At 43.5% G+C, this 13,229-nt stretch overlaps 1 protein-coding gene across 3 annotated transcripts in view; it reads right to left on the bottom strand.

Annotated features, from left to right (window-relative positions):
• The window catches only part of Ttc3 (tetratricopeptide repeat domain 3), a 165,682-nt gene that overhangs the window by 18,268 nt on the left and 134,185 nt on the right, over positions 1–13,229 (bottom strand). For all 3 annotated transcript variants that reach the window (XM_023715931.1, XM_023715932.1, XM_023715933.1), the window contains 4 exons: positions 11,192–12,272; positions 10,037–10,102; positions 9,149–9,298; positions 4,254–4,393 (listed from right to left, as the gene is read on the bottom strand). In XM_023715931.1, coding sequence (XP_023571699.1) covers positions 4,254–4,393; positions 9,149–9,298; positions 10,037–10,102; positions 11,192–12,272 — 1,437 coding nt within the window. The remainder of the gene's footprint in view (positions 1–4,253; positions 4,394–9,148; positions 9,299–10,036; positions 10,103–11,191; positions 12,273–13,229) is intronic.

The following is a 13,229-nucleotide window of genomic DNA, read 5'->3' as shown; positions in this document are numbered from 1 at the left end:
GCTTCCAGCCAGGGGAGCCTCCAGAGCCTGTCCTGACCTCACCCGTCTAGCCCCACCTCCTGCCTCCGCAGGTCGCGGGACACACAGCACTCGGGTGTGCTCTCTGTGCTCTCCAGATGCTCAGAGGAAGACACAAAGCCACGGGGAGGCATCAAACCAGCACAGTGAGTACTCAGAGGCTGCCGGGAACAGGTGAGGGCTCCACACCACTCAGAGTTATGAGGGCAGGGAGACCACAATCTGGCAATCCTGATCAAATTTCATAAAACTAACCCTCATCTTTTGAGCCAGAAATTCTGGTGTTGGCAAGGAAATAATCCAAAGGAAAGAAGTGAGCTGTGCAAAGCTGCTCACAGTCGTACTTTTTTCCCCACACAAGGTCTCACTATGTAGTCCAGGTTAGTGTCACACTCCTAGTGATCCTCCTGCTTCAGCCTCCCAAGTGCTGGGACTAACAGGCCTGCACTACTACATCCAGATCATGGTCATACTTTTAAAACAGAAAAAAAAAAGGAAACAAAACAAAATGTCTAGTAAAGGAAAAACAAAAACTGAAGGTCATGGTTCAGCAGGAGAATGGACATATATGCATGGGCCAGTATTAAATGAGAAAAGCAAGATGTACCTGCTTACTATGAGTACCCTGGTTACTAGAACGTGAAGACATGTAATGTCTACTAGTAAAGATTAAAAGGAAACGCTTCACAGGCTCCATAATAAAAGTCCCTTAAACAATAATGACAGAGCAACAAGCACAGCAAACTACCATTAACATAAAAGCCTAGGTTTTTTTCAGCAGTGCTAGGAACAGAACCCATGCTGTACTCTACACACACCAGGCAAGGGCTTCTGCCACCCACTGAGCTGTATGCCCCCCACTCTCTCAGGGAGCTTTTGCTCAGAAAAGTTTTTTTGGATACATTTTTAGCTTCGGGTTAACTCAGGAAAATAAAGGGAATAAATCACAATGATAAATTCAGGATATTGTTGGCTGGGCATAGTAGTGCACCCCTGTAATCCCAGTATTTGGGAGGCTGGGGTAGGATTATTGTGAGTTTGAGACCAGCCTGGGCTACAAAGTGAGCTCAAGGGCAGCCTGAGCTATATAGCAAGACCTTATTTCAAAAAGACTGAAAAAAAAATATTTCAGGTATTTTATATTGACAATGGAAAATAAATGCAGAAATATGATAAAATTAAATGTTTAAATATTGGTTTAAAATGAAATAAAAAATATATAAATATTAAAAATAAATAGGCAAGCAACAATATATTTTTAGAAGGTCTAGTGTGCTTATCTCTGATTGGAACAATGTAAAATGTTAAAGTAAATTTTAGCTTAATTTGCCTGTTTTCAAGGGACTGATCCAGGCATAACTCATATTCTTTATCTACTCCATTATTTTTCTGGGTAGACCTCTAAAAACCCAAATTTTAATTAATTTTTTAAATTAAAAAATCTTTTTCAACACAACTCTGCACAGTAAATTATACCCATATCCATATAAGCATTTCTTCTTCTTTTTTTTTTTTTTGTACCAGGATTGAAACATTGAAACACAGCCTGCTGGACGACCATTCTACCTCTTTGGGACTCTGTGCTTGGCAGGCAGGCACTTATGCCATGAACTATATCTCTGGCTTCATATAAGCATTTCTTGAATGTTCCATGATTCTACAATTTGTTTCATTTCTAGCATCTTATACAGAGGCAAAGAGTTTGTGGTTCTTTTCATGCTGAAGAATTTTGCTTTGAGCCCTGGAGGACAGGCAGCTCCTCGCCCCCTACTGAATCACGGCTTGCAGGCCACCCCACTAGGGGAAGCACCCGACACAGGGCAGGGCCATCAGAGTCCCAGTGGAAGCACACCTGCACACATCGCCACCCTCCCAGGCCCCAGGACATAGTTCTTGGACTGGAAGCAGCAGCAGCACTGGCAGCGCTAGCCTCTCTCCCATCAGCCTTACACACCTGTGTGGTCAGCGCTGCCTACTGATCCCAAACACAGCCTGCTGGACGACCATTCTACCTCTTTGGGACAATTTCTCTGCCCTCCCCCCAGTCCTCAATACTGTCACAGAACTTCAACATCTTTCAGAGCCACCCCTGGATTGTGCCACTGCCAGGAACATGAGTTAAATTTTAAGTCCTATTCATTTTTAATGGGTAAGTTGGGGGACTGGTGGTGTAGTTCAACTGCACAAGTGCCCGCTTGACAAGCATGACATCCTGAGTTTGATTCCTGGTATTAAAAAAAAAAAAAAGACACTGAAGCTAATGGGTAAGTGAGATTAAAAATTGTAGACATCAGGCCATGGAGATAGCTCAGAGGTCTAAGTGCCTGCCTAGGCAAGCATAAGGACCTGGGTTCGATCCCTGGCACCACATGCTATGCTGGCTCTGCCCCAGGTGTGCCAAGCTGGGCACCAATACTGGGCATGGTGGAGCACACCTGTAATCCCAGCTCTGGGGAGGCTGAAACAGGAGGATCACTATGAGTCCAAGCTGCATAGTGAGACCCTGTACCAAATATAAAAAAAGGACAGGTGAGATAGTTCAGTGGACTAAAGCACCTGCTTACGCAAGCTTACAGACTGAGGTTTGATCCCTGGCACTATATGCTGCACCAGCCCTGACCCCAGGATGGGCTGAGCCAGCCACAGAGTCCAGGCATAGTGGCACATGCCTGTGATCCTAGCGTTGGGGAAGCTGAAAACAGGAGGCTCACCATGAGTCCAAGCTACATAGTGAAACCCTGTAACAACCAAATACATTTAAAAAAAAAATTGTAGACACCAATGAAATCATTCCTTACATCCTTCATATTTCTCTAAAAATGGATCTAAAAAGGTCTTGAGGCTTTACTTTAATTCAGTCTAGCTACACAGTATGTATGAAGTGAACACAGAAAAAACATAAGAAATAAAACTATTTCCACACTTTTCTCATGATATGAGGGAATGAACTCAGAAGACTGCATTATATCCTCAGGCCATTCTGTATTTTTTCATCTTGAGATAGGGTCTTAGGTGCTAAACCTCCCAGGCTCAAATTTTGGGATGGACCTGCCTTAACCTTTCAAAAGTGCTGGGACAACAGGCATGTGTCACCAAACCCAGCTCCATTCCCATGCTTTTAGTAACACAATTAAGAGAGGACATCTACAAATATTCAGAGCCTTACAGACATTACTGTTTCCATAATTGTGTTCTACTAATAAAACTACTTGTCCATAACCAAAACAACACAACAAGCTGGGTGTGGTGGCACGGGCCTCTACCTAAAGCTACCTGGGGCACTGAAGTAGATAGACTTCACGTCCTACCTCCCTGGCTGCTGGGATTATGGGCCATGCCTGATCCCCTTTCCCTCCTACACTGCGCTATCTGTAGGAGGACCAAGATTTGCTCTAGCAAGAGCACATGGCAGGAGTGACGCCAGGACAGTTGAGCCTGCATCTTCCTCAGGGCTGCACCTTTCAGAGTCCTGAGCCATCACAAGTCTGGCTATCATGGTCGAGAGCACACGGAAGGGTCATGCCGATAAAAGATGAAGAGGGACAATGGCACTGACAGAGGAAGAGGCTGAGCTATGCCACAGCCAGCACGCAGGAGACTGCTGTCCAGCGCTGCTGCTGAGCGGCCCCCGGGAACCCAGCCGGCCCGCATGATGAGATGGCTTCACTTCAGCCGCTGTGTGCAGATGCTGGCACACAGGGGCAGATGACAGTCAGGCTTAGGAGTTCCATGGCATAACACAGTGCGGAGCAGGAGGATGGCAGGAGTGGGCCACAGAGGATCTTAGGACACAGCTGGCCACCAGACAGTTATGTCCAGGTCCGCATGTACTAGCCATCTCTTCACTTCATTATATTTAATAATATAATGATTTAGGATCAAAGTATGAATAAAATACTTTAGATCTCCCCTCAACCTTCGTATTTTACCAATGAGGAGAAGAAGGTAAAAGGTCACGTTCCCTGTGAGCAGTGGTGTTCAAATTAGAAAAAACGCCAGCTCTTTGCTGCCTCCCAGCCCAGGCGACACACACTGATTTGTCTGAAAACATGCTAGGTTTAGAAACAGCTTTAAGTGAGATAGTGAACAGATGCTTTTTAAAATGAGGTAAAAACAATGTAAAAGCTTTATGTATCAATTTTTACTTGATATGGTTTGACATTAACTAGGAGAAATATGACCACAAAACCCCAGAATATTAAAAAAATATGTATTGCCTTTGAATTGTCACTTACATTTCACTGGCATTCCAAACCTTTTTAACTTTCTTCTTCATTGTTTTTAGTCTGTCTTGGATTTCCTTTTTCTCTTGTTCCCAGTTTGTAACTTCTGCTTCCAAATCCTGGATGAACCAATCTAATTCTGTCTCTGAGATCTAAAAAAAAAAAATTTTAGAAAGTACTTGAATGGCAAGATTTACTAACCCCCTCCCTTGAGAGGCTAGAGGGGGACAGTGTCTCGGCTTTCATAGGGACTCATGATGAGGGAACAGGCGTGAGCCCGCGCCCTGTGGCCCAGCCAGCCGGGGCTATCACACCTCGCTGCTGTGTCCGACGCGCCAAGCGCACCTGGCTATGGGAAGCTGCTCAGAAAAGCCACTTCAGCGCACCCACACGCAGCCCAAATCTGGAGGAGCTGGCATGAGTTTTACTTGGCAAGTCCTGTAGATTCTGTTTGCTTTTAAGAACAGCAGTGTGATTCTTCTGGACGCTCATAAAGCGCATCTAGGTTGAATGCCTGCCAGCATTTCAGCCAGTGTGACACAGAAGCAAAACTCTTCTCGGGGCCCCAGAAGGGTGGGTTTGACACCAATACATTCCCTGTCCCTTTAGTTATTTCATTATGCAGTTTCTACTTTACAAAATGCCCCAACCCACAAATACTCTAAAAGTTTTAGGTCCTTTTTGAAGTACCATCCAGTCAGAGGGAACCAGGGTATGACTAGGCCACATGCTTCCTATAAATATCAGCAGTCAACTAAGGAAAATGTTCTCAGATATTAGTGTTTATAATGATTAATTTAAGGGCTGGGGATATAGTTCAGTGGCATAAGCGCCTGCCTGGCAAAGCGCAAAGTCCTGAGTTCAATCCCAAAAAAGACAATCTAACGATTAATTTAAATGTGAACCAGATAATCAGAATACTGTTTATAAGAAAGAACTAACAGCAACATGATTAGTAGTCTCCAGTTTGAGATCCCAGGATCATCAATGGCTACTAGTGAAATCCTTACTCCTCTCTGCTCTAGGGCTTTTATGTCCAACTCTCTGGCTTGCCCGGGCTACACTGCATAAAGAGGAATTGTTTAGGGCTGCATACACAATATAACATACATCAGTAAAGAAACTTCTGTTCTTATATTTTAATGTACTAAGTTATTTTTTAACAAGCCCAAATTTAATACTTAAGGAAACTTCTATGTCTAGTAACAATAAACACCCATCTATCTGTACAGATGCACAGAGGTAGGTTGAAACGCTAGTGTCAGTAACTGTTGCATCCTACTTGCCCGGCTGCACAGGCACCCACAATTCCTGATACGGGTGGCTCTGCAATGGGCACAGGAGGTGGAAGCGTCACATCCTCCCTGCACCAACACGGTCTGAGCTCAAGCACGGTACAACCAAGGTGTGAAAAAAAACCCACTGAAAATCAGTAATACTACTAAAAATCCACAATCCATGGGGCCACATTCCTGGCTGTCCAGGGCCATATGGAGGCTGCAGTTGGACATACTTGCTCTGGAGAAAGCTGCAACACCTCTCTTCCCAATAGGTTTCCCAAAGCTTTCACTTCCTGCCCAAGTTCAAATGTGCCTAGGTAATTGAGGACAAGACTGCAGCCACAGATACACAAGGCCTCTCTCTGAGTAGGACAGTGTACCCCAAACCAACCTCCTGGGACTCCTGACTCTGGGGGCTATGGAAGGCAGAGGCCTCCTGTCCCCAGGTGGCCGAGGCTGAACAACAGTTCAGGGACAGTCAGCCTGGAAACAGGGCCTGCGCACATTTTCCTCACTGAGACCTTGCTGGTTCTGAATGTGTCAAGTCATCACCGTGACCTACGTGATTCCACGCTGGCTCCTATGTACAAATCTGGTGTTGCACCTGGTTCAGTTCTACGACCAGGACCAATGCTGATTTGCTGGTCTTGCTACGGGAGCCGGGCCCACTGCACTGCTCGCCTGTCCTGTGTCCACTTGGAGCCCATGATCTCACCTTGGAGCTGGCTCTTGGCTGGGAGACCAGTGCAACCCAAGGCTGTGCGGGGGTGTGAGAACGTACTTGGCGATGAGCCCCTCAGGGAGGTCAGGTACCAAAGCACACGAAGTATTTCAAACACGTACACAGACACAGCAAAGGCAGTGAAAATATCACATGAGTTCACTTGCTGTTTATACTGAACACCTTTTGATCACACAGTTGCTAGATGAGTAATAAGCAAGCACCCGCAGCTAAGCCCTATCTGTTTTTGTGTGAACAGAAACCAAAGAATTCAATCAGCAGCTTATCTTGATAGGAAACATTTCACCAGGGAAGTCTAAAGATATGTCAAACCTGTGCTGAGGGACTAAAGAACTGTCTCATTAAAACCCAGACCAATTATACCAGAGTACAGCCCATGTGGGGTCAGATAAAAAAAAATCCAGTGTAATTTTAAATTAAAAAAATTATTACAGTAAAAAATACATTGCATTAAATACTTTCCCTTGCTGTGAACACACCTCACTGCTCTGGCCACTTTCTGCAGCAGCTCTGGAGTCCTCTTTCGTGAGTGTCTTCAGTCGTGCCATTATGGCTATCTCAGTCTCCTGACTTGGTTCAAAATGTTGACGTTTCACAGACATTTTACTTTCAGGGAAGCACCTGTAGCCGCCTGGTGCCAGATCTTGTTACTAAAGTGGGTAAGGACGCAGTGCCATGTTTTTATGCGCTGCCTTTCTGCCAGCTGCTACTTAGCAGGAGCAGTCACCACATTTTGGTCATACCTTGTAAAGACCGCCTTTAAGATTGGCTTGAGGCAGTGGCAGGAACATGGAGTAAGTGTTGTTTGAAGGGGTTCATGGGAATGTGTTTTACTGTAATGTATTTTTAAAATTTAAATGCTGATCATATATCTATTCCACATCTAGCAGACCCCAAGTATACTAAGCGCAGAAGCCCAGGGCCAGAGAACACCAGTCAAAGCTGCTCCTTCCTCCCCGGTTGTTTTCTGCCCCATAAGTTTCCTGATCCAGCTCACAAATAATGGAGCCTTGATGAACTGCACTGACAAAGTACCGAGTGAGAAAGCGGGAAAAGCCCCTGCCAGAAAGAAAACTTCACTCACCAAACAGCAGCCTCACTAAATGGCATCCAGTCTGCCTCATCTCTGACTATGAGCAAACTCCCAAAGTAACAGAAGTCCACACTGACAGTCCATTTTTTGACTTTCTCCCCGAGAACTACGAAACAATGACAGGGAGTAGCTGAGATTCACTGAGCAACTGTGGCACTGCCCCAAGCTCCATTCCTGTGGTACCTGCTGGGTCCTCAGTGCCTGGCACACGCTTAGTGCTCAGAAGCAGGCCTTACAGTGTGGAGGGGACAGGGAGCAAGCAGGGTCCTTGTTACGAGATGGAAGCTGGCTGGAGATTGTGTTTATTTGCACCTGTGGCCTGTGTGTCACGTGCTAGGCAGGGTTTTCTTTTCTTTTCTTTTTTTTTTTTTTTTTTTTTGCGGAACTGGGGATTGAACTCAGGCCCTTGCGCTTGCCAGGGAAGGGCTTATTCCACTGAGCCATCTCCCCAGCCCCAGGGTTTTCTTTTTTTAAGTGTATTTCCCTCTATCTAACCAGGGAACTGAGCAGGAAAATCTTTGGCTTCATGTAACTCTCCTCATTTGAACTTCCCATGTCTCATCCTGAGTGTAAACAAGTCCTGGGGAATGATAGGACAGCCTTCTTTATGTACTGATCCTTTCCTTCCAGTTTTAATTAAATTTCAAATAAATTAGTTTCTTGATGAAGGTCTCACGAAGTTCAATTTTTATTATTTAATATATGTTACTCCAGCTATTGATCCATACTTCTGGAATAAATTCTTTCCTCTTAAAATATTTTTTCTTCTTTTATCTTTCTAAATAGACAGCAGTTTTTTTTTCAAAAAAGAAACACAGCGTAATTTTCTCACAACAATTCCTCATTAATTTAATGTGGCCTTGCCCATAACTGGTACTGCTACACTGGTCAATCCCAACTAATAAGTCAACATCAGTAGAGTCAAAGAAGATACTCTGTAATACAGTTCTAATACACCTATGGCTGTAGGAATTATCTTCATACTGCCAAAAGAGTGAGAGAAGATATGGTAATAATAGTAATCATTACAATAGTGGCAACTGAGCCCTCACACTGCACCAGGCATGATCCTGCCACAGTACTGGGGCCTGAATTCAGGGCCTTGACACTCAGCTACATCTCCAACCCTTTTTAATTTCCAAATTAAGTTACAATGTTACCAAGGTTGGGCTCTAACCTGTGGCTCTCCTGCCTTAAACTCTCAGAGAGCTGGGATTACACACATATGCTACCATGTCTAGTCTAGCACAGCAGGCAGGATGTGGTGGTGAGCTAAATCCATAAAGTTTGAGCAATTATTACCCAAATTTTCCAGAGATGCAACTAAAGCACAGAGAAGTGAAATAACAGGCCCAAGACTAGAGCTATCAGAATAGAACCCAGCCTGGATCTGTACCTACGAGTTTGCTTCAGGACTCATGGTAAGAACCTCTGCTGAGATGCTGCCTCTCAGCACCAGAACTTAGTCACTAGAAAGAGTTTTAGATAACCAGGCAAATAATAAAGGAAAACTCCAGGTTATAGCCCTTTTCTCAAATGCAATTTGGAGGACCAGGGATATAGCTTATTGACACAGCACAAGGTCTTGAGTTCCATTCCTGATATAGACAGATACAGACAGACAGACAGACAGATTGCAGAAACACTATCATTTGAATACATTTAGAGAAATTTGAGAGGCTCTTCTACTCTGTTTAGCCAACAGCATAGCCTCAGGTAATTGAGGTTCCCCAGTGCTTGGGTGCTACTGCTCCTGCCACATGCAATTAAACAGGGCTTCAGATATCGTCACCTTGTTTTCTTGTAGATTCTTTTTTAGCTTTTCTTCCATGTTCCTAATCTCTTCAAAGCTGATGAGTTTTATTTGCTCATAGTTTTCACATGCTTCTTTAAGTTGCTCTTGTAAGACATAGTATTCCCTTTCAATCTGTGAAATATCCCCCTAGAAGTAAATTATACAACTATTAAAACTTGTAAAATGCCTACTTATGAACTGTTTCTTACACAAACTGAATGACAGGAAGATCAAATTTTACTGGGGAAATGTTACAACAGTTCAGGAATTAAAACACCTAAACATGGCTTAGCAGAGTTAGGTTTTTTTAAAACACAATTATTTGTATCAATTAAATTCATAATCAAATTTTGCAAATCATACCATAATCAGTTCTGATTATTTGTATTAGTAGGATTCAATACTAGATCAATAGTTTCATTTGAATGTTACTCTTTACAATTAACATCAGGAACTGTTAGGTTTTATAAGTTGTACCTATTATACATATTTTAGATATGAATTTTTGTATTAACAAAGTATATTAAATACTTTTATACTAACATAATATAGTATATAGATAGCTTTTCTAGTTGAACCACTCATGAAGTACTAAGGATCTTTACAATATCTTTTTATATCATTCACATATGTAAATTTATGTCTAAGTTAAAACATGATCACTATACAAATTAACACCACTATAATTTGAAATAAATATGCTAGAAAAAACATCTTTTCCTTTGCCTCCTCCAATTTCAACAATATAAACAAATTTTTGTTACATTCCAAAGTTCCTTCCATGATAACTTTATATGGACGCAGGTGGCTCCAAAATAGTGGTACTCCATCATACCCATCTAGGTAAGCTCACGCAAAGCACGCCTTCAAGCAGTTACAGCTCACCTGCTGCACCTCCACAGGAAAGTACGGCTCAGTGTTGACTTCCTGGTGTTCTCTGGGCCAAGCCACCTATGGGACAGAGCACCTTAATTACCTCATTTGTTCCAGTGAAATAAGTAACATTTTAAAACATGTCCACAATTTTTTTTCAAATTATATCATGGGTGTCATGCTTTCCATCAATGTTTCCATTAGGAAAAATTACCATTTAGAATGAATTATAACTGAGATGATACTGGTTCATTGTTCTTACACATGTATTTCAAAGCTTTCTAGAAAACAGAAACTTAAATGAGGAAAGGGGCAAGTTAACAAGGATTTAATGAACTCCATCTACGAAGACAACTAGTAAGGACTCCAGTTATCCTCACGCTGCATGTTGCTCCTAAGGAACTCTTGGGCTGCTCTCATTTCTCCATCTGGCAGCCTCTTTGTTAACTCATTCCTACTCTGGTTTGGCAGGGGAAGCCGGCTCTGCCACTCAGCCTCCTGGGGAGCCGCCTCCTTCCTCCCTTCTTCCACCTACTCTAGTCTTGCTGCCCTGGCAGGGTGAGGAGTGGAGGAAGGCTTGGCTGTTGGCACACGCACTCCTCATACTTTCTTTACTCCTTCTGAGGTGACACTGTGGCGCCACCTGCTGACCCTATTTCTCAACTGGTATATCATTTGAATAGGGGAAAATACTACTTACCTATTAGATCCAAACTTCTTTCTAGCAAAATTACCTGTCATAACCTCATAATATATGAAAGGGTTCATATATTTAAAATATTTTCAGGTAAAAACTTAATTTTTTTTTTAAAAATTTAGTACAGGGTCTACAGGGTCTTACTACGTAGATCAGACTCATAGTGATCCTCCTGTTTTCAGCCTCCCAAGCGCTGGGATTACAGGTGCGTCCCACCACCCTAGGTCTCAATCACCCTCTCAGGGAACCCTGGGGGCCAGGTTGGCACGGCACGCAGGGGATCAAACCCTGGCCACTGTGCTCTGCCTCAGCAGGCACTTTAGTCTGCTGAGTATCTGGCTGGCCCTTCATTAACTATTATAAAACCAAACATTTTTAAAGACTTTATTAAATAAAATCTATTAAATAGTGGCCATGAAAACTTAAAAGGGAACACTTAGCAGCAGTACTAAGATCTTCTTAACTCTCACCTGTACAACAGCATCCTGTGTATATAGGGTACTTTCTGCAGGGACTTTGCATCTGCTGTCTGAGCTTGTGTGAGTCTTATTTGGGTCACTCTGTGACTTTCCAGATCTTATGCCAGAGTTCTCAGGGATCCGTGTTTCAGAGGTGATCGGTTTACCAGCAGACTTCTCAGCATTCAAATTAGGGTCCTTAAAGTACAAAAGAGCATTTTTCTTCAGTCTGTCATTGGCAAAAAAAGGTGGCACCAGTGGGACTATTGCCCTTTGCCGCTGGTAATCAGAGGAGATGCCGGCCAATGGCGTGTAGATGTTGGTGTACCGGGGCAAGCCTGGCAGCACGTTCATGTACGCTGGTGGAGTCTGGCTGATTCCAAATCCCTGGAAGGGAAGGTAGGTGCAGAATGTTGTGACCATGTGTGACTGAGCCCAATAAGTTGGTGTTGCAGCCTTAGGCAGTGGCTTGGGAGAATCACAAGAGACCCCGTCAGATTTCACAGCTGCAGAAACTGGATTGGTAGAACTCTCAGGCCCAGACTTGAGCTTCTTGTCTTCATAGATGGGACCTAGGGGGTCAGCAGACCCATCCCTGGCCTCCACGTCCTTGGGCTCTGCGTCCTTGGGCTCTGTGTCCTTGGGCTCCGCGTCCTTGGGCTCTGCGTCCTTAGGCTCCGCATCCTTGGGCTCTGCATCCTTGGGCTCCACGTCCTTGGGCTCTGCGTCCTTCAGATCTGGTGCTGGAGCTGTGTCAGGCACTGGGCTGGACTGTCCATCTGGCTGAGGGCCGCCAGCAGCTTGGTTCGGCAATAGTTTAGCTCGTAAACTCTCTTCTAGTTTTGAAATCTCTTCTGCTCTTGCTTTCATGTTTCTCTTCTTTCTTCGTTTCTTGAGCCGTAATGTAACCTTCCTCAATGCAATACAGTTGTCAATCACAACAAAATGTGGACATCCCAGGAGAAAAGACTTTAAGCTTCCGGATTGTTCTAGTATCTTTCGAGTTTCTTCTGGGAAGAACTCATATTCTTCAGTTATTATCTTGTTCCCTATTTGCACAGGCTCAGTGTCTTCCACATACTGAGTCAAATGACTTGGAAAAAAATTACATTTAGTTGAGTTACTATAAAGAAATACACATACACATTTATTTTCCCAAAGCAAAATACTATTCACTTCTTACTGATCTTTAAAGCCCTCCCCACCAACAAAGACAATACAATGAACAAAAAACATTTACTCTTAAAAAGTAATCTTCAAAAACTCTTTTTTATATAAAAAGCAAGAGAGAATCAAAATGTTATTTTGTAGGCCAAGGGGTATGCATCTGTAATCCCAGCCTTCCAGGAAGCTGAGGAAGGAAGTTGGAGTCTAGCATGGGCAACTTGGTGAAACTGTGTCTCAAAATAAAAATAAAAATAAAAAAGGCCCAGGGATGAACTTCTGCACAAGGGTCCTAGGTTCAACCCCCAGCACTGTTGAAAGGAAAAAAAAGACAAGTGAGAAAATTTACTCAGGACACTACTTCTCCAAGAATGTCCATGAGAAAAATGTTCAATGAGAAGAAACTAATTTTTAAAATTCCATTTCAATTAGTGAATTTACTTATTAAAGTTTTAGTGCCAGGGGTATAGCTCAGTGGCACAGTGCACGTGTGGCAAGTGCGAGTTCATGGGTTTAATTCATGGTACCAAAAAAAAAAAAAAAAAAAAAAAAAAATTATTGACTAGGAAAGTAGTTTCAGAGAGACTACAATCAATCCCATAAGCCAAGGTAGTCCATGACCCAGCTCCGCAGGTAGCGTCCGACCGGTAGCGTAACTCTAGCTCTGGCCTGGGTTTGCCTGTTCCACTTCTGGGTGCGCTTTCCTTCTAGTTCCGCAGCAGAGTCAGAGCTGCTTCTTCAGTGAACTCTGCATCTGCTTTGTGACAGTGAGCGCACAGCCAGCGTGGACATCACACTAGCCAGGAACCACAAAGACGATGCTTTCAAGAACAAGTCTTCCAGGAGGGGTTTTTAGCAAGCTAATGCTACCTTAGACAGCAAATGA

Source organism: Octodon degus, unplaced genomic scaffold, assembly GCF_000260255.1.
Source record: "Octodon degus isolate 3935 unplaced genomic scaffold, OctDeg1.0 scaffold00045, whole genome shotgun sequence".
Taxonomy (NCBI): domain Eukaryota; kingdom Metazoa; phylum Chordata; class Mammalia; order Rodentia; family Octodontidae; genus Octodon; species Octodon degus.
This window is presented reverse-complemented; position numbering and strand designations above follow the sequence as displayed.